General features: G+C 43.8%; 1 protein-coding gene across 3 annotated transcripts in view; it reads right to left on the reverse strand.

Annotated features, from left to right (window-relative positions):
• Positions 1 to 12,344: 12,344 nt before the first annotated feature.
• HIVEP2 (HIVEP zinc finger 2) overlaps positions 12,345 to 25,705 on the reverse strand; it is a 136,711-nt gene continuing 123,350 nt past the window's right edge. For all 3 annotated transcript variants that reach the window (XM_066178994.1, XM_066178992.1, XM_066178995.1), the window contains 3 exons: positions 23,126 to 23,227; positions 21,655 to 22,565; positions 12,345 to 14,898 (listed from right to left, as the gene is read on the reverse strand). In XM_066178994.1, the coding sequence (XP_066035091.1) occupies positions 14,080 to 14,898; positions 21,655 to 22,565; positions 23,126 to 23,227 (1,832 nt within the window). In that variant the 3' untranslated portion in view covers positions 12,345 to 14,079. The remainder of the gene's footprint in view (positions 14,899 to 21,654; positions 22,566 to 23,125; positions 23,228 to 25,705) is intronic.

Here is a 25,705-nt window from a genome sequence, read left to right on the forward strand (position 1 = left end):
ATAACCAGTAAAATTTTCTTACACAACCCCCCCAAATCCTCACGTCTGCCACAAGACACCAGCTGCCTCCAGCACAATAAAATATTACAGTACTTAATCTCTTGCATGTCCTGACTAATATACCTTGCTTGGCTCAGTAGAATGCACTGGATATTAATGTGCCCCACATTACAATGCAGAGAAGAATCCAGCAAAATAAATATTCTGTACCACAGAAGCAACCTATCCTCCCATGGTATCAAGAATTCCATGGGAGAGCAAAGCCCATGATGTGGATACTTTAGGATATTCTTTTAAATTAATTAATCCTTTCCCTCAGAATACATAAAACTAAAGGCTGAATTTTCTAGTTTGCTCCTGTTGCACCTCATTTTATCCTTGAAATTTTAATTCTTCTGCTAGTGAGTAAGAGTCTTGAATTAAATTCTAAACAACGGCTTGGATGTTTTCTTGCTTTTGAGCAGTTGAGTTCCTTCAGGAACATTCAGTATACCCAAAGGTTTCAAAAAGCAATTCACTACAAGCTAGAAGTTGCTTTCAAATGTTCTACCTGGACTCATTCTCAGCAGCAGCCAGGTGCTCACATACAGCTTTTTGTTAAAATATCTCTTTGCAAGTTTCGCTATTTGAACTTGGTCTCCACATAGACCCTCTGTAATTTCATTGTTCCTGGGAGGGACAAATACCCGAATGAGAACATCACAAAATGATCATGTAACAGGAAGTGTAACCTGCTACAAGAAAACACACTTCCAGCCTTTTTAGGGCTTTTTGCTCTTTCCTTTACTATTGTCTCTCCCTCAATTTGCACTTCAAAAAGACCAGTGACCTACCCCTGACTCTTGGGAAACTGTGAACTTTGTCCTTTTTACAAGCTTTCCTCTGGCCTGGGAGTTTGTTGCCTAGGACTTTGTCCCCCCCCCCATGCCACCTGTAACAGCTTCCAGATTTCTGTGCTGATGGGAGCAAACTGGCCAAAGCTGGTGGATTTCCCTTCTATGTTGTTGTCAGCCATCAGTAAGCTGTCACTAGACTGGTGATGAAGGGCAACTATGAAAAATTGTACCACTAAGACAACAGGAGATTGTTTAAAATCTTAGGCTTGCTGTGGCACTGTGAGTGTGCAGCACTGAGGGTTATGATAGCAACTCATCATCACGAGTGTACATTCAGTGAGGTGGAACAAACAGATTTCTAAATACAACTGTCTACGGTTTATTGTAGCCACATATAGTGTAAGGACATATATATTTGGTCTGCAGAAGTACAGATCTGGTTTTGATTGCTGTTAATACATTTTGTACTCACCTGAAAACCACAGAAAGTCAAAGCAAAATTCAGCTCCAGGCATTTCTTTTTCCATCCAGCTGCTCATGAAAATCATACAAAATTAAAAGCCAAATCCTCTGTAGAATTTAATCAGGGTATCTCTGCTATTGGATCTACACCAGGAGAGGCACTCTAGAGGGTTGCCTGTGTACTAGGGACAGGCTTACTCTCCCCAGGGGCCAGGACACATGCCTCATGAGGAAATTTGGCCTCCAGTGCATGCTAAAGGGTTATCTAACCCTCAAGCATGGAAAAACTGCTGGGTTTCCTGTGCTTAAGAAATAGGGTTACCCATTACACTGCCACAAGTGTTGTGCTTGGAAGGATGCTCTGTCTGAAACAGAATCTTGGCCAAAGAGGCAGACAAAATCTGTGACTAAAAGAGCTTACAAGTTAAGGCACAGACCATACGATGATTTTAAATATATTTAATCAATGGGGCCTCTCTGGGTGTGTTAAGCACATACCTCTCTCTCTGGGTAGGACCAACCCCCTTGAAATTTCTCTCTGTGGGAGTTTGCTGTAGAGACAGACTTTTTCCATTCTCTTGGTCTTTTCTTCTTATGGAGCATTTGCACACAAAACCTCCCACAGTTCTTCCTGAGGTAGGAAGCCTTTGGAGTGTATGATGGAGAGCTCAGTTTTTCCTTCACAATGAGCAAGACTAATACAATTAATGCACAGAAAGCAAAGCCTTTCCCCCTAGGAGCTGGAAGCTCCTTTGCTGGCACTCCCAGAGCTTCTTAGCAAGCACCAAGAATTAGTCATGAACATGAACTCCCAAACCCCCAGCCCAACTGGGGTGCATTTAATGCTACATAGCACCGCTCTTATTCATGTTGAATAAACACCCGTTCACTTAAGTAATCCCATTGATGTCATCAGCATGAGAAAGAGTTGCAAAATCTATCTGCTTTTAAGCAGTATTGTGTGTCATGAGGTTGCTTTTAGCATGGGTATAAATTTTTATCCATTCAGCTTACACAGCCTGTTTCATTGTCCATCTTAACTCTGGGTTCCCAACCAAGGTGACAGATTCTTGTTCTTCCCAGAGGCCTGTGCAGTCTTCTGAAATTCCCTCTACCTTCCCGGAGGATTTCTTTGAATACAAAGCAACAGCCTTACAAGTAATTCTCTCCTTAGCTTCAGTCCCTGATATCACTTTAAAAATTACTGTCACCCAATTCTTCTCTGCCATGATGCCAGACATCAGCAGAAACAAGGTACAAAAGAAGGAAATAATATTTCCATCTCAGATACGCAACCTGAATTCCTAAAGTGCAAAGGGTTGCACATATGCTGTAATGCAAACCCTGGGGGGGTAATGTTTGCCTGTAGTTTGACTTTTTACAAAGATAAGAGGGAGCAGGCACACACCTGAGTTATGAGTTGAGCTAGCTCCCCCTCTTCAGCTCAGCCAGCCTGCTCAAATGTCAGATTGTGCTGTAGCTGAGCAGTAGCTTGAACTGCAGTTGGAGAGGCTGGAGCTGGCATGACTGTGACTGGATATTTTGGGCATGCTATGGCCACTGACTTGAAATACATTTCCACTCAGAGAAGCAGGTGACTCACCAGCCTTGCAGATCAAATAAGGTGAGATGCTGTGGTATCAGATAGCCACTTACTCAATACAATAGCCTTTTTTTCTAAGGACAAAGAATGCCCGACAAGAAATGGGCATTGGTTCAAGCTGTGGTTTAAGCACTGAGTTTCCAGGTGGGGGACATGAACAAGGCTCTGGGCAGCTCTTGTGCCTCCTGCTGGAAGAGGCCACAGCACAAAGCAGGTGCCTCACAAGTTCTTCAAGGGCCTTCTCCACCACTGCACAGGACTACACCTCTGAAGAGATATGTCAGGGCTGAGCCACAGGACATCCCTGTTGTTGTAGGGGCTGTGTAAATAGGCCCGCACTGAAGGAGCATTGGCAGTGGGATGCAGGAAGAGCCGGGGCTGGGAGAACGCATGAAACAGGACAACATGTTCCAGTGGGGTGTTCACTGTTTAGTCATCATCTGGTGTCCACTACTGAGTGAAGAAGATTGATTTACAGCCTACCTTACCACCTGGTGTTTGCACCTGCACTGCTTGCACCACGGGAATTGTGTCACTGTTCAAGGGTGTGTGGCCATTTTCTTCCAGAGGACCTGAGCATGTAAGACATTACTTCATTTTAGACCAGGGCTAGTTAGGCTTTGCCCAGCAGGGAGACTCAGAGAATCTGTTTTACCTGTAGTATGAACAGATTTTATGTGGGAAGGAAGGGGCTCTTGATGTGTTAAATTTGGACAAAGTTCTCAATATACTTCATGAGAAATGGGGAGAGAAGGGCTGGAGAAATTAGGAGAAAAACAACAGGAATGCAGTGCAATATGACTCTGGCAAAAAGAAAATGGCATTTAGGGCTCAAGAGTCAAACTCTTAGAAGCTTATGGGCCCCTGTGCTAGAGGCACACCTACACTCTGGGTACTCAGCACAGCAATGGGTGCACAGGCAGGTAGTTATTTATGTGGTTGCAGACAGCCCTTGACAGCAGTCCTACAGCAGCAGCCACCAGGCAAAGCTGGGAGCCCTACTAACAGTGCCAAAATGCACCCAGGCTGCTCAGCCCCCGATCACTGCTCTGGTCGTCCCCACACTTACCTGCTGCCTCACTGCTGGAAATCGAAGCTCTTGGCAGAAGACAGCCCCTGATAGCTCCCCTCCCCTGTTGGTTGTCATTTTCTTGGCACTTGGGTTGGCTGTGTGTGTACAGGCATATGCACACACACCCTCCCCACAGATAAGCACAGGGTGTGGTTACAAAGCATCCGTAGGGTTTCTTCCTAGGCAGGGACATACTTCTATTAGCCTGTATTTACACAGGACTTGGAGAACAAACTAAAGGCCAACCCTGCATATGTTAAGAAACACCCTGAAACCAGGAGAAGAAACAAACAGTACTGGGAACTGTGTTTTAATAACTTGCAAGAGCAAAACAGCTTGTATAAGGTATGAAGTAGCTGCATGAGCAGACTGAGTGGACCTGTGCCACTGAAGAGCTTTGAAACAGGCAGCAATCCATGCTCAAAATAATACTGCTCACCAATATGCATGTGAAAATTTTTCACAATGAGGTGGAAACATCAGAAATAATAATAGTGGCATCTGTCTGAGGACAGTTGCTACCTTCTTATAACCTTTTCTTTTTTTTTTTTTTTTTTTTTTTTGCATCTGGTTCCATTTATGACTCATACTTCCCAAACAAGCCATATGTTGCTGCAGAAGGCCTTTAACTTTGCTTGATTCGTATTGAGCTGTATTCCTGGCTGTCAGCCAAGTAAATGTAATAAAACCACTTTTTCCATCAAAAAATAAAAATGAAATCCCATTTGCAGTGAGATTTAATTAGCAGCCAGTAAGTCATTTTGGTGTTGAAAGCATGCACACTCATGCTTTGTTATAGCCTGATTTGCACCTTCAAACTCCATGGTAGCATTTTATTTGCTATAATGCAAAAAGGTTTCCTCTTACGCTGCCTCAGCCTTCATTCCAACTGCAGATCCTATAGCATTTGAATGATGGCATTTTTTTTTGGAAAATGTGGCACCCTCTGAGCTCTTCTCTTCAGATGTCGCATTGTGCATCATCTATTTAGAGCACTGGGACGTGTACTGGATCTGCGAGGCAACATTTTGGTAGCAGGAGGGGCTACATGGCTGCCTTGTGTGTGAAGCTGCCAGAAGCTTCCCCTATGTCCAGTGGAGCCAATGCCAGCTGGCTCCAGGACAGATGTGCTGCTGGTCCAGACTGAGCCCATCAGCAGCAGTGGTAGTGCCTCTGGGATTTAAAAAGGGGGAAAAAACCTGCCCAGCTGAAGCTGGAGAAGAGCAGAGTTAGAACATGTGAGAGAAAGAGCTCTGCAGACACCAAGGCCAGTGAGGAAGGAGGGGCAGGAGGTGCTCCAGGTGCCTGAGCTCGGATTCCCCCACAGCCCGTGGTGCAGACCACAGGGAAGCAGCTGTGCCCCTGCAGCCCATGGAGGCCCATGGTGGGGCAGAGATCCACCTGCAGCCCATGGAGGCCCATAGTGGAGCAGACATTCACCTGCAGCCCATGGAGATCCATGGTGGGGCAGAGATTCACCTGCAGCCCATGGAGGCCCATGGTGGGGCAGAGATTCACCTGCAGCCCATGGAGCACCCCACGCTGGAGCAGGTGGATGCCTGAAGGTGGCTGTGACCCTTTGGGAGGCAAAGTGGAGCAGGCTCCTGGTGGACCTATGGAGAGAGGACCCCACGCTGGAGCAGATTTGGTGGCTGGACCTGTGACCCCACTGACCACGAGCACTGGAGTAGCCTATTCCTGAGGGACTGCACCCTGTGGAAGAGACCCACACTGGAGCTGGGGAAGAGCGTGAGGAGTGCTCCCCATGAGGAGTAAGGCACAGCAGAGACAGTGTGAGATGAACTGATCACGGCCCCCATTTCCCACCCCCCTGCACCACTGGGAGAGAAGAGGGAAGATGGGGAATAAATTAAGCCTGGCAAGAAGGGAGGGGTGGGGAGGGGTGTTTCTGGGATCCAATTTTATTTCTCAGTATCTTACTCTGATTTTATTGGTAATAAAAACTATTTCCCCAAGCTGAGTCTGTTTTGCCCATAACTGGTGAGTGATGTCTCCCTGTCCTTATCTCAACCCACAACCTTCCATGATGGTTTTCCTCCCCTGTCCAGCTAGAGGTGGGGAGTGACAGAGTGGTGTTGGTGGGCATCTGGTGTCCAGCCAGGGTCACCCCACCTCTGACATTAATAATTTTAGCACACCAAGCACCAAACTGAAAACAGTAATTTCTGCTGAAATAGACCAGTCTATCATAAAACTGTGTATAAAATCAGGAGCTGGCATCCCATTAAAACATGCAGAATACAGATGACTAAATTATCGTCACAGCCAATGTTTCTGGAGCAAACAGACTACAGTTACAGAAGGAAAGAGACTCTATCCTATCTATTTTAAATAGTCAGGGCATTTTTATTCACTGCTCTTTTTAATTTGATGAAGTTCACAGGTAGTGCGCATTGTGACAACATATTTTTGGTTCCTGTCTCATATCCCCCCAGGGAGGAGCAATGTTTGATGCCATCGGCATTATTTTGAATACCTTAAATATAAAAAAAACAGAAACCAAAGCATTGGAGGGTTTAGCTTGTCCCCTTTCCTGGAAAATAAAGACTGCAAGAGCCAGGAAACTTTGCAAGCTCCAGGATACAGAATTTCCAAATGCTTTTTGGGAGCTCCTGGGACACTGACGAGCCAGAGCAGCCTCGAGCAGAGCATTGGTCTCCAAGGCTGGCATCTCTGGAGCCTCCGCCGGCTCCCTGACCTGCCCCACTCAGTTGAGGCCCCCAGCCAGCACTGCCCCACCAGTGGCTTTCACAGCAGTGGCCAAGGCAGCCCACAGCTGTGCAGTAGCAGCTAGAGACCAAACCAAGCCAAAGTTTAGGCTGCCTAACACAGCATTAACTCTCACTTGGATTTCTGCATGGAAATCCAGCAGGTTAGTACAAGGCAATGCTCTAGACAGTGGCTGATCCTTTACTCCCGCAGTCTGGCAGGAATCCAGCTCTGCAGAGAGCCAGCAAAAACATTTCATAGGATCCTAAAGAGCAGAGGCAACACCACAGGGGCATTATCTCCCTCAGCTTCTTCCTACTGCCTGTGTTAATTGACGGACCAGACAGCAAGACTTGTCTCATAACATCACCCAGTTCCCTTCTCCCCCCACCCTGACAGATCAGCTGGATCTGAATCCCTTTTGCTCACAGTAGGGCCAGAGGAAATGCAGATAGAAAAAAACTATTAGACTATTTATCTCATCTTCTGCCAGAGAAGGACTGCTTCCTGCAGTACTCCATTCCTTTGCCTTTCTGATTTTTCTTTTTTTTTTTTTCCCAGGGTTAAAAGACCCCCTCTCTTCGGTATGTCCTAGGAAAATTTCTGAAATATTAAAAATTATTTCAAGATATCTCACTGTGCCAGCCCACATGTTAAAATATCATCAAGAAATATGAAATGGAGAGGAAAAACTTTGTCACAAAACAGGTCCGCTTTATCATTTACATTTTTCCTGGCAGTAAAAAGGAACAGGGTATTTCAGCCATGAATATTGGCTCATTGTTTCATTCATTTGTTTTTTTCCTCTTTTTTTTTTTTCTGGCTAAATAAAGATGTTGTGGAGGAAAGAAAGATTGTGGAAAATAACAAATGGAGGTGAAGTGCCAGACATCATTAAGTTAGTCATTAAGTTTTTAAGGGCCTGATTTTCACGTGTGGCCAGAAACCAGCAGTTTCTGCTGATAACAAATGCTCAGCACTTCTGAAAACTCTGACCACTTCATCTAAGTGCCTCAGTCAAAGTCCAGCTCTTCAGAAAACATGGCTTTTCTAAGAGTCACTCTTTCAAAGTAACCCTTTAGAGATTTTAAGTGTATACCTGTTTAGTAAGAATAAACACACAGGTTCTTCCCAAGCTTTCCTTTGCCATGCAGACTGCTGCTAACGGGCTAATGTGCTTAGAGGATTCAGGGTATTTATACCAGAAACAAGGACGCTTCCCCCCAAGGCCCTGGCAGAGCCAGGCAAAGACTTTTTTGCTTCTCTAGGAACAGATGGGAACGAAAGAGGTTGAAACGGCAAAATGCCAAGTGCTCTGACATTCCTCTGCAACTTTAGCAGCAAGATTTCTCATCACCTCATGGAAACAAGCCTTCAGAAACTACACCTCCTGCTGTTAAAATGAATGTGGAAACTCCATTAATTTCTATGGGAGGGTGTCAGCCTCTTCTTAGATTCTGGCAGGAGATGGGGGAAAAGAAATACAGTTCTCCAGTACAGAGCTGGATCTGCCTGCACTGGCTTTCTCCAGCTCACTGGGTGCTCACAGGGCTGTGTGCTGCCATGCATATTCATCCTGGCTGTTTCGCTTTGCAGCGCTCCTGTCAGTTCAGAGACGTCACTCATCAGGAAGGTATCCGAAAAGGCAGTTTATATAGTAACATTGTTTGGCTCTTTTTTTATTAAGCCTCCTGCTGACCAAGCTCCCCTCCACATGTCAGCTTCAGAATGAATATTCATACTATGCAGAAAAGCAAGGAAACTCACTAGAGCAGAAATTTTTTCTGGTTTTCAGAAAGCTGTTGTTCTGTCCCTGCTTCCACCAGCCTGCAACCCAGCCTGCAAGCAGATCTCATAGGCTATTTGTATGCTTGAACAGACCTTGGAGGTGTTAGGCTCCCAGAGTGCCCTGGCTGCCCGACAGCAGAGGTGCACTGGTGCCTGATGTGCCGTGGGTGAAAAGCTTGCCTGTAGGACATGATTTTGCAACACATACAGCCATGCACAGTGCAATAGTAGACCATCCATATTTGTTAACGCTCAGGGAAAATGACACCAAGGCACCTTGTGCAGACACTTGCCAGCGTGGAGAGACAGCAGTCCTGAATGCCAGTGTGTCCTTTACGGGGACTCTTATGGTTCATCGTCTTTGCTCCCAAGGATGAGTTTCATCCAGTTCTGCCTCCACTTAAGATTATCTTGTATGAAAAGATAGGGACATTTCCTTAACTTTTATCATATGCCTTCTAAAGCCCTACACATATGTACAGGCCACCTCTATACTCACAAATTAAAGAAACTCTTAGAAAGAGTTTTTGTCACCAAGCACAATCACTTGGAAAAGACTTGCGTAGACACAACAAATCAGCTTATTATATCTCATGTAGGCATCATCACAGGGGCAAAAGCCAAACATTTCGCAATGAAAGCTGTCTCCCACGTTCCTGGTGCTACTGGTGGTTTCAAAGCCAGTTAAAAGCAGGCATATTAAAGATAGTTGCAAACACACGTGACAGATGTAGCATATGTAAAGACCCTAAGAATAATTGCAGAACAAGTCAAGCCATCCAGCATTTTCATTTTAAATTGACCTTACACTAAGCATATGTTCAGGGTCTGTGTTTAGTGTGTGTAATCTGTGTTTGAGAAAAGGGCACAGGAACATTGTCACTGTAATAAACTCAATTAGTACACAAACTGCTGATTTTTTCATGCAGACATTTTAACTGGAAAAAAAAAAACCCACACCAAAATAGTGACTAGACTAAGATATATGATGTGACATGCAGGTTTTGCATTGAATATCCTGGATTTACTTAAAGGACATTCTTTAGAGGATATTGATTGAGATTTTCAGAGGTGGCTAAATTACTTAAAAGGATAACTCCCATTGACTTGTTCCACTGGACAATGAAATAAATCAATAAGGCTTGTTCTCCCTGAGCTATTTAGGGCAAAACCCAATGTAAGATTCAGGCACTGTAACATCTAACTTTTGGCATTTGTCCCTCACTCTGAACCCCAGAATTTAAGTTTTTTGCCCACTTCCATTGGACATAAGAGAGTCAGCCACCTCAGACAGGAGCTGGATGCTAAGTAGAAAGCATGTTTGGAAACTGCTCTCCAAGCTGTCTAAAAGACTTCAGGCAGAGAGCTGCTTGAATTCAGTCCTTGTCCTAAGTCTCTGTCACACCACTCTACTCACCAGCTTTCCAGGCAGCCCTCTTTCTACTGAGCACGGTGCATCCAACAGCTCTTCCTCTTGTGGATAATAGCCTACAGTATTGGTCATCCAATGAATCTTGAATATTTTGTTTCACGGTAGGAAAACTTCAGCAGGAAAGAAAAAACTTCTTGTGGGGCACTTAGGGCACACTCCTGGGAGACTGGAGAAGTTGATCTAGCCAGTTTCAAAACAGATTTGGGGTGTTTTGGGGTTTCTTTAGAAACCCATAAATGGGGACCAAATCATTAAACTATTCTGTAAGAGGTGGTGACAGAATTTGCTAATATATTGGCAGTGTAATTCAAGAGGGAAGTATATTTCATCATATGTCAAGTATTTTCAAAGACCCACTCAGTAGAGCAAGCCCCTTGGAGGAACTAGGCCAAGAAATATGTAATTTCTGGTGTCCAGGTCAATGTGGGAGGGGAAGAGGTGTGAAGCAGTTCCAAGTAGAAAAGTTCACCTCATGCCCAAAAGCAGGGAACAGCTTCAAACAAGGCAGGGCACCTTGTAAATGAAGGTGCCTCTAGGGTTAAATGGGAGTTAACTGCATCATTCTGGAATTGAAAGTTTTGTACTTAAGTCCCTTGACTCCATTTGGGTCTGTTATAGTTAATAATGCCCTTTATTGGTGCTAATTATTATCCACTGCTGGCAGCGTGTCCTGCAGCGGGGAAGTCCACATAGAAGTATTTAACATGCGATGGAGTTACTACCCTGAGTCAGAATCTAAAGCTTCGTGAGAGGATTGTGCAGGCAGTTATATGAGACTGATACACCCTGTCTTGCTGACGTGAGTAAGTCCTGAAGTGACTCTGGTGACAGTATTCTGAGGGAAGAAAATAAAGAGAGCTTGCCAGAGCATCTGTATTTCCCTTGTGCTTTACAGAAAAGACGTATGGATCTTCATAGAAAATGATAACCTCCTTGAACAATATAATAGGTAATTATATTCCTGACGTGGAATATTTTTAGCATATTGCATGTAGGGATCCTTGTTCGGTTCTGCAGTTTATTCTAGAGTGCCCTGTTAAATCTCTTCATTTCACCCCTTTCAAAAAAACAGAACGTTTACATCAGAGAGCTCGGGGTTACACTTTTTGGTCCGAAGAGACCTCCGTGCATCCACCGCACTGAGTATTGTGGAGGAACCCCCTCCCAGTCACCCTCGGAGGGGCTGCCTCACACAGGCAACTCCAGTCCTGCCCGGAGACCGACATTCCAGGCAGGGAGCCATGCAGCTGCATTCTCCCAGCACGGAGGCTGAAGCCGTAGGCTCCTCGCAGCGGGGCACAAACAGCCCCACACCATCATCTCCGCAGGCAGCTTGGAGGGGGCTGCACTGGGACGTGCAGGCAGAGCGCTCACGGAATTATTTGCCCCCCAGTCCCAGTTGCTGTGCTTGCTATGTTGATTCTGAAAATTGTTCATGCCTGGGAAAATTTTGTCAGACATGTTTGCCATTTTTCCTCCACACCCTTTCCAAAGCATGAAAAGTCATCACTGATGCCTAAGCCTTGTATGAGGATATGTTTTTTTTCAAAGCACTCTCTGCACATTAGCTCATTAAGAAAATACAATTAAGATTGTAAGTACCTGAAACTTCTTCAGTGTTGCTCCATTGTAACCCAAAAATATCACATGCAATTTCGGTGATACTTGCTCACAGATTATAAAAAAAAATGCCCCAAGGCTGAGAAGGTGGATGGCAAATTGCAGCTGCAAATTAATTAAAATAATCAAACAACTCAGAGGTAACTCCCACAGTAAGAGGGTTGCTTACAAAGGCAATGTTAATAGAGCATTTACCATCAGGGGTTGCCTGGTTCCCTTTTAATAAAATATCTGTGATTACCTGATTAGCTGATCATTGTGCAGAGCATTTTGTTCTCAATGCAGCCATGAAGCCCAGGAGGAGAGAGGCTTTTATCAGATGGAGCTTGTTTATTTAAAATGTATAATTGAGTTCTCCTTTTTTTATGGAAGCATGATCCAACAGGCTGCTCATCTCCAACTACATATACTATTTCTCCTCTCTCCAGTCTGAGATGAGCCAGTTTTCTGGCATATGCTTACCTTGGCAAGGTTACCACAATGATCTGGAATAAAGGCAGAACATTGCAATGGGTATGAGAAGCTAACCTTTGATGTTTAGAAGTGGTCACCGTCCATTATGGTATTACATTAATCATATGCCATCATGCTAGAATTACAGCAACATGCCACCTGTGGCTCTGCCCCCACAGGGTATTACTGGAGAAATAAACTGGTTTGGCTTGATAATATGCGAGAAAGCCAATATATGGTCCACATTTTCCACTACCATTCACATTTTTAAGGGTGCTTCTTGTGCAGAATGCTAGAACACCAACAGACTTGGGAAATTCAAAGAACACATGAAAACTAGACACCTCATGCATGTAACTGTATATTTATTTCTTTTTAAAGAACACTCCTTAGATGTATTTTCAATATACAAACTTGTTTTCACAGATTTATAATCCACTAAATAGCACAAAATATAATCCAGGTCGTTGGTTTCTTTCATCTGTGCGTATGCATGCGTGTGTTTGAGTGTGTGTGTGTGTGCGTGCGTGCATGCACGCATGCTGCTGGTGGAAGTGGTAACCCACCACACGTGTTCAAACACAAGCCCGGGCTCCTCCTCCCTTCCCTCTGGAGCAAACCCTGCTCAGATGGACACCCTGCACTGGAAGACTGTGACTTTCTTGCCCATGAAACCCATTTCAGAAGAGGCCAGGGCGGCGGCGCTCTCTGCCTTGCCGGCAGGGCCACACACCTCCGTCCACAGGACAGGACGGAACAGGACACAATGGGAGCCTACCCCTAAGCTGGCATCGGTATTGCGGTAGGGAGTGGCCAGCTGTGGAGTTCAAGTGCAAGGAAACCCCTTTTTCTCCTCTCCAAACCCCTCTCTAACACTTCAGGACACTTCTTCATGACACCTAAGGCCCCCTTGGTCAGCCCTCAGGAGCAGGGGACTGCCAGGCTCGGCAGGGCGCCGTGTGTCCAGCCAGCAGGCCAGCTCCTCGCCCAGCCCCATGCGGCCGTAGGGGCCTTGCCACCCTGCTGCTGGAGGCCAGGGAGTGGGTCAGGACACTGCTGGACTCTGCCCCCCAGCAAGCAGCAGTGCCCCGGTCCCGCTCCTGGAAGCACCAGCACAGCAAATCTTGCTGGTCCCGGTGAGCTACACAGATGGCACCAGTGATGCACATATTTACATGGGGTGGAATGTTTTCCCATAGCTTTTTAAGGAGTATATAGATCAACATGTTCACATAAGACCAAATACTTTTAATATATTTATAACTGTTTTATAAAGCTTTGAAAAAACTCACAATAGCACATTGTTTTACTTTAATGCTTTACGGTACTATCAGTTTAAAATCACAATCAGCACTTAAGTTATAGTCAATCCGGCAAACAAGAGACAAAAAAAAATTACAAGAGTTAAGAACTGACTGATACATCTTTTATCTTTTTTTTTTAACTAATGCGTAAGTGCAGAATAAGATAAGATACTCTAGTTTAAATATCTTGTTTTACAATATACATTTTGTTCTAATTACGCAACAGTAAATCCCATGCTTCACATAGAAAAGCAATCCACAACATTAAGAAAAAAATTTACAATTTATGAAACAAAGTAAATAAATATTAGTATTACAGAATCAGAGCTGTACATAAAAGCTGTTCAGTTTTAATCATATAAAAATATGTTTTAGTGCAACCTCACATATATTGATGCTGTTCTGTTTTACATCATTTAGATCCAAGTGTCCAAAAAAGGAAAGAAATTACATTTATTACAAAGCAGATACACAAATTCTAAAATATGTACAAATTACTGCTAAAAAAATGCTTATAAGAATATAAGCAAAGTAAAGAAAAGGCACAAACATCTGTACAATTTAAAAGTACCAGACCCAATAAGAATTTCAAATTTAGTTTTGGTCAGGTTCATGATGACTTGTTACTTTATCTAATTCTTTTGATATAACAAAAGTATATATAATAGCAAACTACTGTAACTTAGAACAGGCATGCTGTAAAGTTGAATACTTTTTCTATCTCTAGAAAAAAAAAAAGTGGGGTAAATGTATGGGTGAAAGTCTCCATGCATCTCAGATCAATGCGGCTTGCTCTTCTCAGATGACGGATCTTTCCTTTCCTGTGTGCTTGACGGGGGGTCGTTCCTGCTGTGGAAGCCCAGCTGCTGGGCATCCACAAAGCTCTTGCTGTAAAAGGTGGGATGCGCTAGCGCAGTCTGTGATGTACCAAAACTGTCCTGTTCACCACCGTGCAAGTCAGGATGGGTGGCTGAGGCACAGGGCTGGCCTGGCTCAGATCCACTAAAGTGTTTAATGCTAAAATGTGCACTTTCTAAAGGTTTCTGGTGAGGCTCAGAAGGCCTCTGCAGCTGCTCCGCCCCATGCAGAACGGCTTCTTCTGTGGCAATTCGCAGAGAGGCTATGGCTTTTGTACAAGTCTGTATGTTCTCCTCCTGCTCCCTCTCGGTAGCCACGACGCTGTCCTCAGATGCGCTCTGCGCCAGCAGCAGCAGCGGTGAGGAGGGGGCGCTGGGGGGAGCGGCAGGGTGCAAGCTGTGCGGAGAGGTACGTTTCTCGTGGTGCTTAGAAATGCCATACGATTCTTTCGTAAGGGTTTCCGCAGTTCCTCTTTGCTTCTCCTCAGAGACCTCCCTCTGCAGAGCCAGAGCGGACGGAGAATGTAAACCTGAAAGGGCCACGGGGATTGAATGGACCATCTGGATACCCCCAATAGGCATCATAGGGATGGGTGCTCGGATCTGTTGCTGGGAGTGTAGTGGAAGATGACTGAAGACGTAGTCGCTCGGACCTTCAGGGAACAGGCTAGACCTGCAGTGCTCCATGCCTCCTTTTTCTCCATAAATGTTGAAGTAAGGTGCCTGAGACAACCCCCTCCTCTGTAACCATAAGAAAAACAAAAAGAGATGTCAGCACTGCTTACTAGCGGAACTCTTGTCTGGCTGCCAAACCACCTATCTGCTTTCCTGTCTAATACAACCTCCCATCCATGAAGCACCTTTCATCCAGACGGATCCCAAAGCATTTGGAAAACTCCACTAATTGCATATCAAAACAACAGTGGAGGTTTTGCTTAGCTCAGCCCTACAGGACTCATGCCTCTGAGGTGAAAGGCAGTGGCTAGTTAAGAGAGTTCAGCAACACAATGCAGCAATTTAGGTCAGGAAGTGAAGGGTATTATATTCAACTGAAACTTTGAACTGAATTTGGAGTAGACTTTCATTCCCCAGGAGCAATTTGGCCAGGAGATCCATCTTATACCTCTTTTGGAAAACTATGCTGGTATTTAAACTTTATTACAGAGAAGTACACATCTGAACGTCCCCTGCTCACCACCACTGCTTGGTGTAACAGGGAATATCTGACAGCATGTATGTATTTACTGCCTTCTGAAAAATCTGCTCTTGAGCCCCACAGAAGGCACTTGCCCCCTGGGATCTTTACGCCATCCTTGGTGAGAGAAGGTGGGTATTTCCATGCAAGTTGATGTGTCTCTGTGCAATGAAGACACAAAGTTTTCTACTCATTGAGACAATGGAGCACCCCTCTGGCTTATCTGCAGTGTAAACAATAAAAAATAACAAAAGCACAGGCATCAGCTGTGAGCAAAAGTGATGAGTCTGTCCCAGGGAGACTCACCAACTCATAATGGGATTGAGAAGAATGGGGGATTTTGTGACGGCTAATAAAAGCCAATCTCGAAATATTGACATTTTCACTGCCTTCCCATTAGCTCCTGCCTTGGAAGAATAAATAACTCTATCTCCACTTAGTATTAAATATGCCCTGGGCTTTTGGGTTCCTCTTTTTTTTTTTTTTCCATTCTTAAGTTTTAAAATTTGTTTGCTATCTGATGATTAACTATCATTTATTGCTGACCAGAAGAGTAATGATGAAGTGCAAGATGACATTTTCATAATTGTATGTGGGATTTGGCCACACTACTCTCAGGGACTCTCATATGAAATTAAATGAATGAAAACGCTCATCTCTGCTCTGTAAATTGACCAAACATGGATCAATTGCCCCAGAGCTGTGATGCCACCACAGCCTTGGTGTGGCAGCCGGAGGACTGCACCGCTAAATGCCAATGCATTAAAGTGGCAGCACTTCACTGCTGGGAAATCCTAGCTCTCAAGGCATTAAGCAACCTCTTGATCCCATCCCAGGGAGCTGGTTTAGGGGGCAATTAAAGATTCAGTTTCTGTGCTACCCAAGGGCTCCATCTCACTGTGCTCAGATGCTTTGTCCTGTTTAATATAAATCAATGTCGAGACAGGAGAGGGTGACCCATAATCATCAGAGTCAAACTTCAGAGGTATTATTCAGAGACTAATCTATGTTGGGAATTTTCCTATTGAGAAAACGAGACGCTTGAGTCTCATAAAAGAGAAGCTGTCATAAGACAGCAAGTGACAGCACATTATATTGCTGAATGGGGAAAACTATACAAAATAAACTGCAGTTGCCAAGCCACAAGACAGTTCACCTACCCTGTCAGTCCTTCCTATTGCTAACTTCACCTCTGCACAGCTATTTGCTCCCTATTTTTTTTCTGTCTTTGGTCTGTCAATCAGTTTCTCAGTCATGTTGTCCTTTTGGATGTTTCCTACACCATGACACTTATTACTATTACACCTGATGTGAACTTGGGCTAAGAGAAATGGAGCAAAACAAAGAGTAAAACTCATCAAAGAATAAACCTAATCACACGCAGATCTCTAACTGAGAAAGACATTAGCTTCATGTTTTACCCTGCCAGAGTTTCATAAGGGAATAGATCAAGAGTCTGTCCTTGTTGGACAGAGGTGGCTATAGAGACTGCTGTGTGCTTTAAGATCAGCAGAATCATCCAATATATGTCTCGTATGCCTGATTTTAACATAGACAGTCACAGTGTGTGCATGTCACTGAATACCTTCCAAGCCTGGCTGGTCACATACTGGATTATTTTTCTCTAGCTCTTGCAGGTAAGTTTGGAAACAGATAACATAAATGGTTACAATCACTAGTAACTGTTCCTACCTCTCACCCAGCTTTTATTTCCTGACCAATATCTAGCATTTTCATTTCTACAAGCAGACACACATATTCACAGGGCAAGAACGTCTTTTTTCAAAAAGCATCCTGAAAATCCAAAGACTTTTTTCAGTTGGCAGGGCAAGTAATAGATCACAGAGAACAGCGCAGGAAGTCACGGTATCTTTTTTGCAGAGCAGTCAGAATGGGTTGCTGCCAGTGCTGTGAGCTGAGCTCCTCCCTTTGTCAGGTGATGGGAACCTAGTTCATTTCCTATTAATTCTCATTTGTTACAGTTTAGCATACTTCCCTTCAACTCCAGGTGACATATAATTTTCCAAGCAACAGTATTCTGTAGCAGCTTTTCACTGAATGCTCTGACCTGGTCACAAAGCTAGACTGCCACATCATATCCCTGAGCAAAGCCATATCCAGCTTCACAAGTCCCCCAGAATGCCTCATGGATGAGATAGGATTTACCCTGTATCTGGTACATCACCCAAATCAGGCTGTGGGAGATTAAGAGGAATATCACATTTCAAAGCCAAGCACCCTTCACAGCCATCCTCTGGGCAGCCTCAGACCACAGCTTGCAAAAACATGTTGGGTGGAAAAGAGTATCTTTGATTAGCATGTCATAATGTACTTGGGGTTTTTTAAAGTTTAAAACCAGAAAACACTGAACTCTATAGTGAAAAATCAGTAACAGCATATACCCAATCTGCCTCCTGAAAGACATGATATGTAATAAAGTGACTGTAACTCCATATGGCCTTGACTTTCAGCATCAGCTCAATTTGCAGCCCTATACAGAATGCACCACAGTAGCCCAGATGCACCAATGAACCTATTTACAGTTTACCCGGAATCCAGAAGTTTCTGGCTCTCTGTACAAGAATGCATTTCACTCAAGACAATAAAGTAGTGAATGTTTGGGAAGGGATTTAATATCCATGTTTGGGATGATCAAAGGACCTTAAGTCCTATCAACTTTCAAGTGGTCATGGAGGTGCCTAATTCCCTTCAGCCCTTCTGAATCAAGCCAGGCTTCAGACTTCAGAATGAATGAGATGAGCAACAATATGGCAACAGAAGCAAAATCCACTAATGCCTAGAAGTTAAAATAGTTGTGAGAGACAAATCTGTACCACTCACAGCAAGGCATCTTCTCAGTTTCACTGTGTCTATCCTGGGACTGGAAGAAGAGGCAAAAGTTCCGGTCTATACTAGGAAGCAGTAAGTTGTATTAAGGGTTGGGACAAGCAGGAATGGACTGAAAACTGTTTGTGCTGGATCCCATATTCACAATGCAAGTGTTGTGGGTTTGGAAGGGAAGGGTGCTTAAGATTAACCCTATGTGGCCTCTTTGCAGTCACTTGAATGGCCACTCACAGTTCAAGTGCACCTGCTGCATTCCTGGTGCACATTTTCAGTTTAATTCCATCTGACAACAATTCAGGTCACTTACTCCAAGACTCCTCTGAAAAGGTGAGTCCAAACACAAAAAATATGACAACAGAGACATATGCCTGATCCAAACTAAAATGCTACAAAAGAGTCACTCAGGGTGAACAAACGAAGCCTTCTTATTCCTTCTCTTTCTCTCAGGACTGGCAGAAGATGACTGGGAAGAAGAATCTGAGCCCTTTGATAATGGCATCAGCTTCCTCAGTAAGGAAACAAGCCTCTGGCATTGACAGAAGAGAAGATCCCAAATGTATTTAGAGAGCAGAAGATATCTGGCATTAATTTTAAAGACACCAATTTAACTTGTCAAAGCCAAGTGTGACCCAGCATACACTGGAGACTTAGGCTACTTTAGAGAGAGTATTCTGTTGCAAGAGTGCATCCTGTTATTGACTGCCAAAGGAAAAAAAAAAGTGTGCATTTTCCTGTATTTTTATACAATCTTAAAAAATTATTTACTTACACCATTCTCTTTTCCACTTCCTAAACAAATAATTTTGATTGCTTTCCATGTGGTGCTTTCAATGCCAGAGCACTTAACAAGCCTTTTGCCCAAGACCACCAAAGTGAATGGACATTCAACAGGAAGCAAGATGAAGGGCAACAAGACCAGCACTGGCCAAAGAGACTAGAGCAAATATATCAATTTCAGTTGAGAAGAAAGAAAACTGGCTTCTTCTGGGAACTGCAAGCACTGGAAGCACAAAACTGCCCTTATTCCTGCAAGGACTGGGAACCCAATGCAGCTCTTCAAATATTCTAAGGATTGTAAGCTGGCATGTGCATCACCAATGCAGCTGCTAATGATGTTCTGGTTTGCTGGATTTCATTAAAAAGTGAAAAATAACCTATATTCCTTTTTCTTCTCTGACAGCTTTCATTTATAGCAACCTCAGGTGTTATTTGTCTTCCCACATGCTGAGTATAATAACTTGTGTTTCACTTAAGCTTGTCTAATGTTTGGCTAAAGTAGGTTTTCCAGACAGGCATCAAGAGATGAGGAATCCATCTGTCCTTTCTTGCAGTCATTTGTTGAGATGGGCAATCATCCTTACTTGTAAATTTTTTTCATTTAAGTTTGCCTGGGTTCCGCTACCAGTGATGTCTCCTGTATTCAGGTTGTAGTGACTCTACTGAGGTCTGGCCTTCTCTCTCAAAACACTCAACATGCCATCAAGTTACTGATGTTTTCTGTAAGACAATTGATCTTGCACATTTTGCTTTTCACTGCCACATGCCTGACTCTACCTCAAAACAAGGTAAGCATCCATCTGGCATGGTGGACTTTGCAAAAGAAGGAGTGAGAAGTGCTGAGACAGTCCTTGTGCTAAATGTCTTGCTGGAAGGTGTGCATAACACATAAGAAAACATTACAGCAAGAACTGTGAGATGGCCAAGGATGACTGTTAACGTACGCTTTTGCTAACATCATTACACATCCAAAATCTTTACTACAGGATGTCAGTGTGTCTCATGTGGGACATGAGGGACTGGGGCACCCTGTACAATGTCAGCTGTAGAATGACATTTGATAATTTGACATCATGATTTCATTTGACACTAAGACACCATGACTGGTTAAACTGGTGACTCTTCACCCACTTGTGCTTCCTCACTCACTCAGTAGAACTGCTGGTGGGATTTGTTTCCTCTTTCATCTGGGCAGTGATCACTCCTGTCAGAGTGCAGCAGGGTTTCAGCACGCCTTTTCTCAAGGACCATTTAATCAGTCACCCCTCTCCAGTGCTCTTCCCAAGAGCTGACTAGGTCATGGGGCCATGTCTAAGATGTGGGAAAAGTACCTGTGTTGCTCTCTCCCATAGATATGGCCACTCAAGTTGCAGCTTTCTCTTATACCCCTGAAATGCTGGGAAATCACTTTTGGAGCTGCCAGGCTGGCAGCATCTCAGCTCTCTTTGGTCCACCCCTGCTCCAACCATCTTTGCCCAGGTGCATTCCTCACTCCATTCCTGGGAGCAGATAACACATCAGCCTGACTGCACAGAGAAAATCACACCAGAGTTGAGAAATGTTGACTGTATGAGCTCAGGGTTCAATTCTCCTCCACAAAGGAACACCACAAAGACTACATGGAGAGCCAAGAAGACTGGGAATGAGGAAGCAGAGAGAAGAGGCCAGCCAGGAGAAGAGCAGGGAACAAGGAGCTCTGAGGTAATCTGCGACTGTCACAGCTTGCCCAGATTGAACCCACACACAGTCAGGCAGTGAGAGAGCAGCCACAACAGCAACATGGGGAGGGAAGCATAGTAAATAAGTAAGTAAATTCACACCTAGCAAGGCCATTCCTTACTTCTGAAGACGTAATCTATTTGTGGAGGGAGTGCATTGTGAATGCTAGGGCTGGTCAAAAGTGCCAATCTGGCAGTTTCTCAGAGCTGATTTACCAAAAGGGAAGAGCACAGACAGCAGCTGCACAAGTTTTGCATATTTCCACCCAGCCAGTTGCAGCACTTTCTGTGGGGCAGACAGCTGCCTGATCTTCTCACACAATAATATCTTTAAATTCCAGCCACAGATCCTGATTTCAGTGTGAACTCTGCTGTTCTAAGAGGTTCCATTATCTTAGCATTTTTATTCCATTAAACAATACTCAGTGATGGGCACCATACCGCAAGAACAGGGCTTTAAGTCTTGATCTTGGCTTGATCTCACCTGAGAGCCCAGAAAGTACAAGATTTTTCACAGTGCACAAGCAAGTCTCACAAACCACGTAAGCCTTCTGGACCATTTAAAAATTATACATATGCATGCATATATATATATATATATATATATATATATATATGTATATATATATGTATGTATGTATGTATGTATTTATACATATACATATATATATATGTAACATAATTAATATCAAAGCAAAAAAATGCAAACCAGCCTAATTTCATTGAAGTTGATGGAGCTACTTTTCTTCCAAGTGAACACTTGCCGCTTAGGCTGACTCTAGTGCATCTAAATGAATCAGCATCCTGACTTGGTCCCTGTCTATTCCAAATTTCTTGCATTTGTCCCAGGACTTCCCACTAAGGCTCAAAGTTTATGCCTTTTTCTTCCACAAAGCTGCAAAGATTTCCAAAATGCACAAATTTTTGGCAAGAGGAATGAAAATATTCTTTCATACTTACTGAATGTCCCACTGGAATAGATTCAGACTGTAAATATTGACCCATGGACAATGCTGGATTATGGTACAAGCCCCTCCGAGGAGATGCTGCTCTGACGGAGGCCATATACCTCCTCTCTCGCCTGGGAGACAAATCTCTTCGAACAGACACATCTTTCCCCGGTGACATTGGTCTCCTTGGCGATAGGTGACGTCTCGGTGACACGTCCCGTCTTGGTGAAAGCTCTCTCCTCAGCACAGCCTCCTTCCGTGGGGAAAGGTGCCTCATGGGTGAAATATCTCTTCGGGGTGACAGATGCCTTCTGGGTGACAAATCCCCTTTTGGCATTAAATACCTCTTTGGTGAGTTATCTCTGTAGGGTGAAGAATCGTAGCCAGGCGACGATTGTCGACTGGAAGGTGAGAGGTCCCTCGGAGAAGAACTGGGATCTAACGAAGGCGTATAATCCTCATCCATGCCGCTGGGTATGTCCAATCTGTCTTTATCGGGCTCTGAATCTGTACTCTTACTCTGGAAAAACCTCTGATATTCTGTCATTTGTGTGTCTTCACAGGAGTCACTTGGTGTTATAAGCTGAGTAACCTGAATGCTAGGTAAGGTGACCAAGTAACTGATGAGGGAAGAGTGTCCCACGGAAAGGGAGCCCTCAGGGGAAGCCCCCTGCGATGCCCCAGCCGAGTTCACTGACAGGGAGGAGAACCGAGGGGGCTGTGGGCTGGTGCTTCTTGATCTGGTTTTTGGTGTCGAGTCTCCCTGAGTATCATCAAAATCATCCTCATCTTCATCATCATCATCATTGTCATCACCGTCCTCGCCATCCGATTCCTCCGCATCAGAAAACTGGTGCTCTGCTGACAGCCCTGCCAGGTTGCTGCTCTTCTCTGCCTCCTGCTGCATGTCCTCCATATTTTCTGAAAGAACCACAGCAAGTCCAAGGGATTAGCACATATCCCACCTCTCAGACCATAACCATTCCACACCCAGCACAGTCACTGCCATCGCTGGATGCACTTCATCTGGGACGGCTGCATAGGGCCATTCCTCATCAATTAAAACCATATTTTTTTTCAAAATAATACCTTACAACTCTATACTTGAAAGGAAGTACAAAAGTAAATTCATCCTACACTACCTGGCAACTTCCCCAAATGTTGCCATATCTTAGATCTTAGGTGGAAAGATTGGGAACCTCATATGAGACAAATGACAACAGGCCATACTTTTATTTCTAGTGCCTCTTCTATTAAAAATCTATAACCCAGACAACTAGATAGGATTTATTTTTTTTTACTTCCTGTTTATTAAAAAACACGTTATTGAGTTAACTCTCAATTAAAAAATGCCCCAAATACTCATATTTTCCAATGCCCATCACTGTGCTGAAGTGCAATGAGTCATTTGCAGATTCCATACTTTCCATGCTTTTGTTGGAATGAGGCCATTCCAACTAAATTAAATCATTTTGACATACCTGCTTCCTCAGTTTCAGCATCATCTACGGATGTCATTGATACTCCAAGCTCCAAGCATTTTTTCATGTGTGCTTTAGACTTCATATGTTTCGTCAGATTTCCTACGGATCAGAGATTAATGTAATTAAAGGACAACAACAAAAATCACTTTTCAAGTAAGGTTTTGGTGTATCTTAACTCCACCATGCTGCAGATGATAGGTTTTAGCTTTAAAAAACACCACAACAGACAGGGCTGATTCATCTAGACCATTGCCCTCAGAGCCTGTTTTAATGAGAGTGCATGTTTATATCTTAAGAGAATAAAAAATTCAAATAAACTCAGGGCCTGAGAGGCATATAGGCATCTCTCCAATTTTCCACATGATATTTAGGCATCCCATCATTTTTGGATGTTATCTGTTCCTGGACTCACTGTTCATAATATGTACAGACTGCCTAGACATCGAAGCAAGTCCACAGCACAGCAGCCACTCAGAGTTCATGCTCCTATTTACACAGTGGCAATTCCAAAGTAAGGGCTCTCCCATTTACTTTGCACATGGCTTCCAAATGCTCCATGTGTTTGAAGCATTTGGAAGCAAAAGTACCCCACCAAAAAAAAAGACAGTTATGGGAGACTTCTCTATGCAAGTTTACCATCTAACTGCAGTCTCTGAACTGAGAGGAACTGTGATTACAGCACCCATCTGGGATGTGGGAAATTCAGGTTCAGCTCCCAGATTTAGAGTACGGATCTAAACCAGACACAGCAGAGATTTGAAAGCAAATCTCCTATTCCCCTGAGGGAGCAATCTAACACTAGACTATTGACTTTCTGGAGTGCTTGTCTTGGTCTGTTTTTTTCAGACAGATAAAAAAACTGGGTTGAGATCGGTCCCCAAGAGACATTTCATGACATAGAATCTTCAGCACAAATCACAAGCTGGAGAATATCGCTCTAATCCATTTGCCACTTCAGTCTCATTTGCAACACCCAAAAGGGGAAGCATGGCACAAGCAAACCCAACCCACTACCAAGACATGGTGCTTCTTTTAGCTCAAGGGAAGCCCTCTGGAAATGCCTTTATGCTGCTTACAGGACCCCAGCTAGCATCTCCAGATGGTGTTGTGGCACTTGCCATCTTGGGGCAGGGACACTGAACTCCTCTGCTGGGTAGTGCAGGTGTGCTTAGAAACTCACAAGCCAGGCTCTTCTCTGACTTTTAGTTCCAGCTAGTTCAAATGATTCCCTTCTCAAGCAGGAGTTCCTTGTGCCTGTGCACTGCATGAAAAGGCTAACTTGGCCACTGATGCTTCTGGATGGCTAAATGCTTGGAAGAACTAAAAACCTAAATACCTCTGAAAATTTGTCTCAGCAAAATAGCAACAATAATTATGAAGCTGACAACTGCTTATAATCAGTAATACACCAGTTAAACACTTTTTGAACTTTGAAGGCTAACTTAGTCTTTTGCTCCTCATGCCCTTCTTGTGCAATAGGCAACCACCTCCTCCATGTTTCTTCTTCATCAGAAATGTCAGCCTCAGCAAGCAATTTCTCTTTTTCTTTTTCCCATGCCATCTCTTCTTCCTGGAATGTCCTCTCTGAATTCAGCTGTAAAACTACAATACTGTCAGGTACTTCAAGGCCCTCCTCAAGACCCATTTCTCCAGCAATGTCAAATGTAAGCAATGGTATGAGGACAGCTCACCAGATGGTCTACTGGGACTACAAACAAGCAGCTCCTTGTCTTTGTCTCTACATGCCCATGAAAGTTCTCATCTTAAATTAGGTTGATGGGTCTACCAACATCCATCAGCTATTCCCATCTTTGGCACAGGAAGAAGTGCTGGAGTCATGGAAACTATTACAATTCTCAATCCTCAAAACAGCCATGAAGCTGCACTGGGATCTTGGGAGAAATTTGCTTCAGCTTCCATTCTCCCCCTTTGAGTTGAGTTTCACTGCACTGGGACCAGAATCCATGTCTTTTGTCTGCCACAGGAAAGCTAAGAAACTGAGAATATAAGGCTCATTTAGGCTGTGCTACAAAGAGATGATACCAAGAAAAGGATTTTTTCTTTCAAGGAGATTGTTGCATCACAAATCTGAATTCCAAAGAATATCATTATCTGTGTCCTCAGGGTGACAAATAGAAGCTTTTTTTCTGTGCTGATAAATACATGTGAACAGAAGCTATCAGATCTCTATTCATAATTAATGCCACAGTGGATGGAGTGGCCCATCTGGGAGACATACATTATTTATAAACTTGAAACTGACCCACTGTAAAGCCTGTGAAGGCATGTATTCCTCAGCAGCTGATGATCTGCTTCTACATTATGTCATAAGAAGTGTGGTCTCCTGGTAGCATTTAAGCATTGCTGCAATTAAAATTTGCACCATGTAACAATGTTGGCAAAGTATTCTTTTTCAGGGTGGTTCTTATGCTACTGCATGTTCTCTGCAGACAGAAGGACCAGCAAAGAGCTTATAGGTCTTAATGAAGCTATCCAAGGAGTTTCAGTCTCTTACAAAATCCCTGGATCAATTAAACAGAAGACAACAAACTCTCTTATACAGTCCTGTATTTTATA

Source organism: Chamaea fasciata, unplaced genomic scaffold (genome assembly GCF_029207755.1).
Source record: "Chamaea fasciata isolate MVZ Bird 193981 ecotype frontalis unplaced genomic scaffold, bChaFas1.0.hap1 SCAF_3, whole genome shotgun sequence".
Classification (NCBI taxonomy): Eukaryota; Metazoa; Chordata; class Aves; order Passeriformes; family Sylviidae; genus Chamaea; species Chamaea fasciata.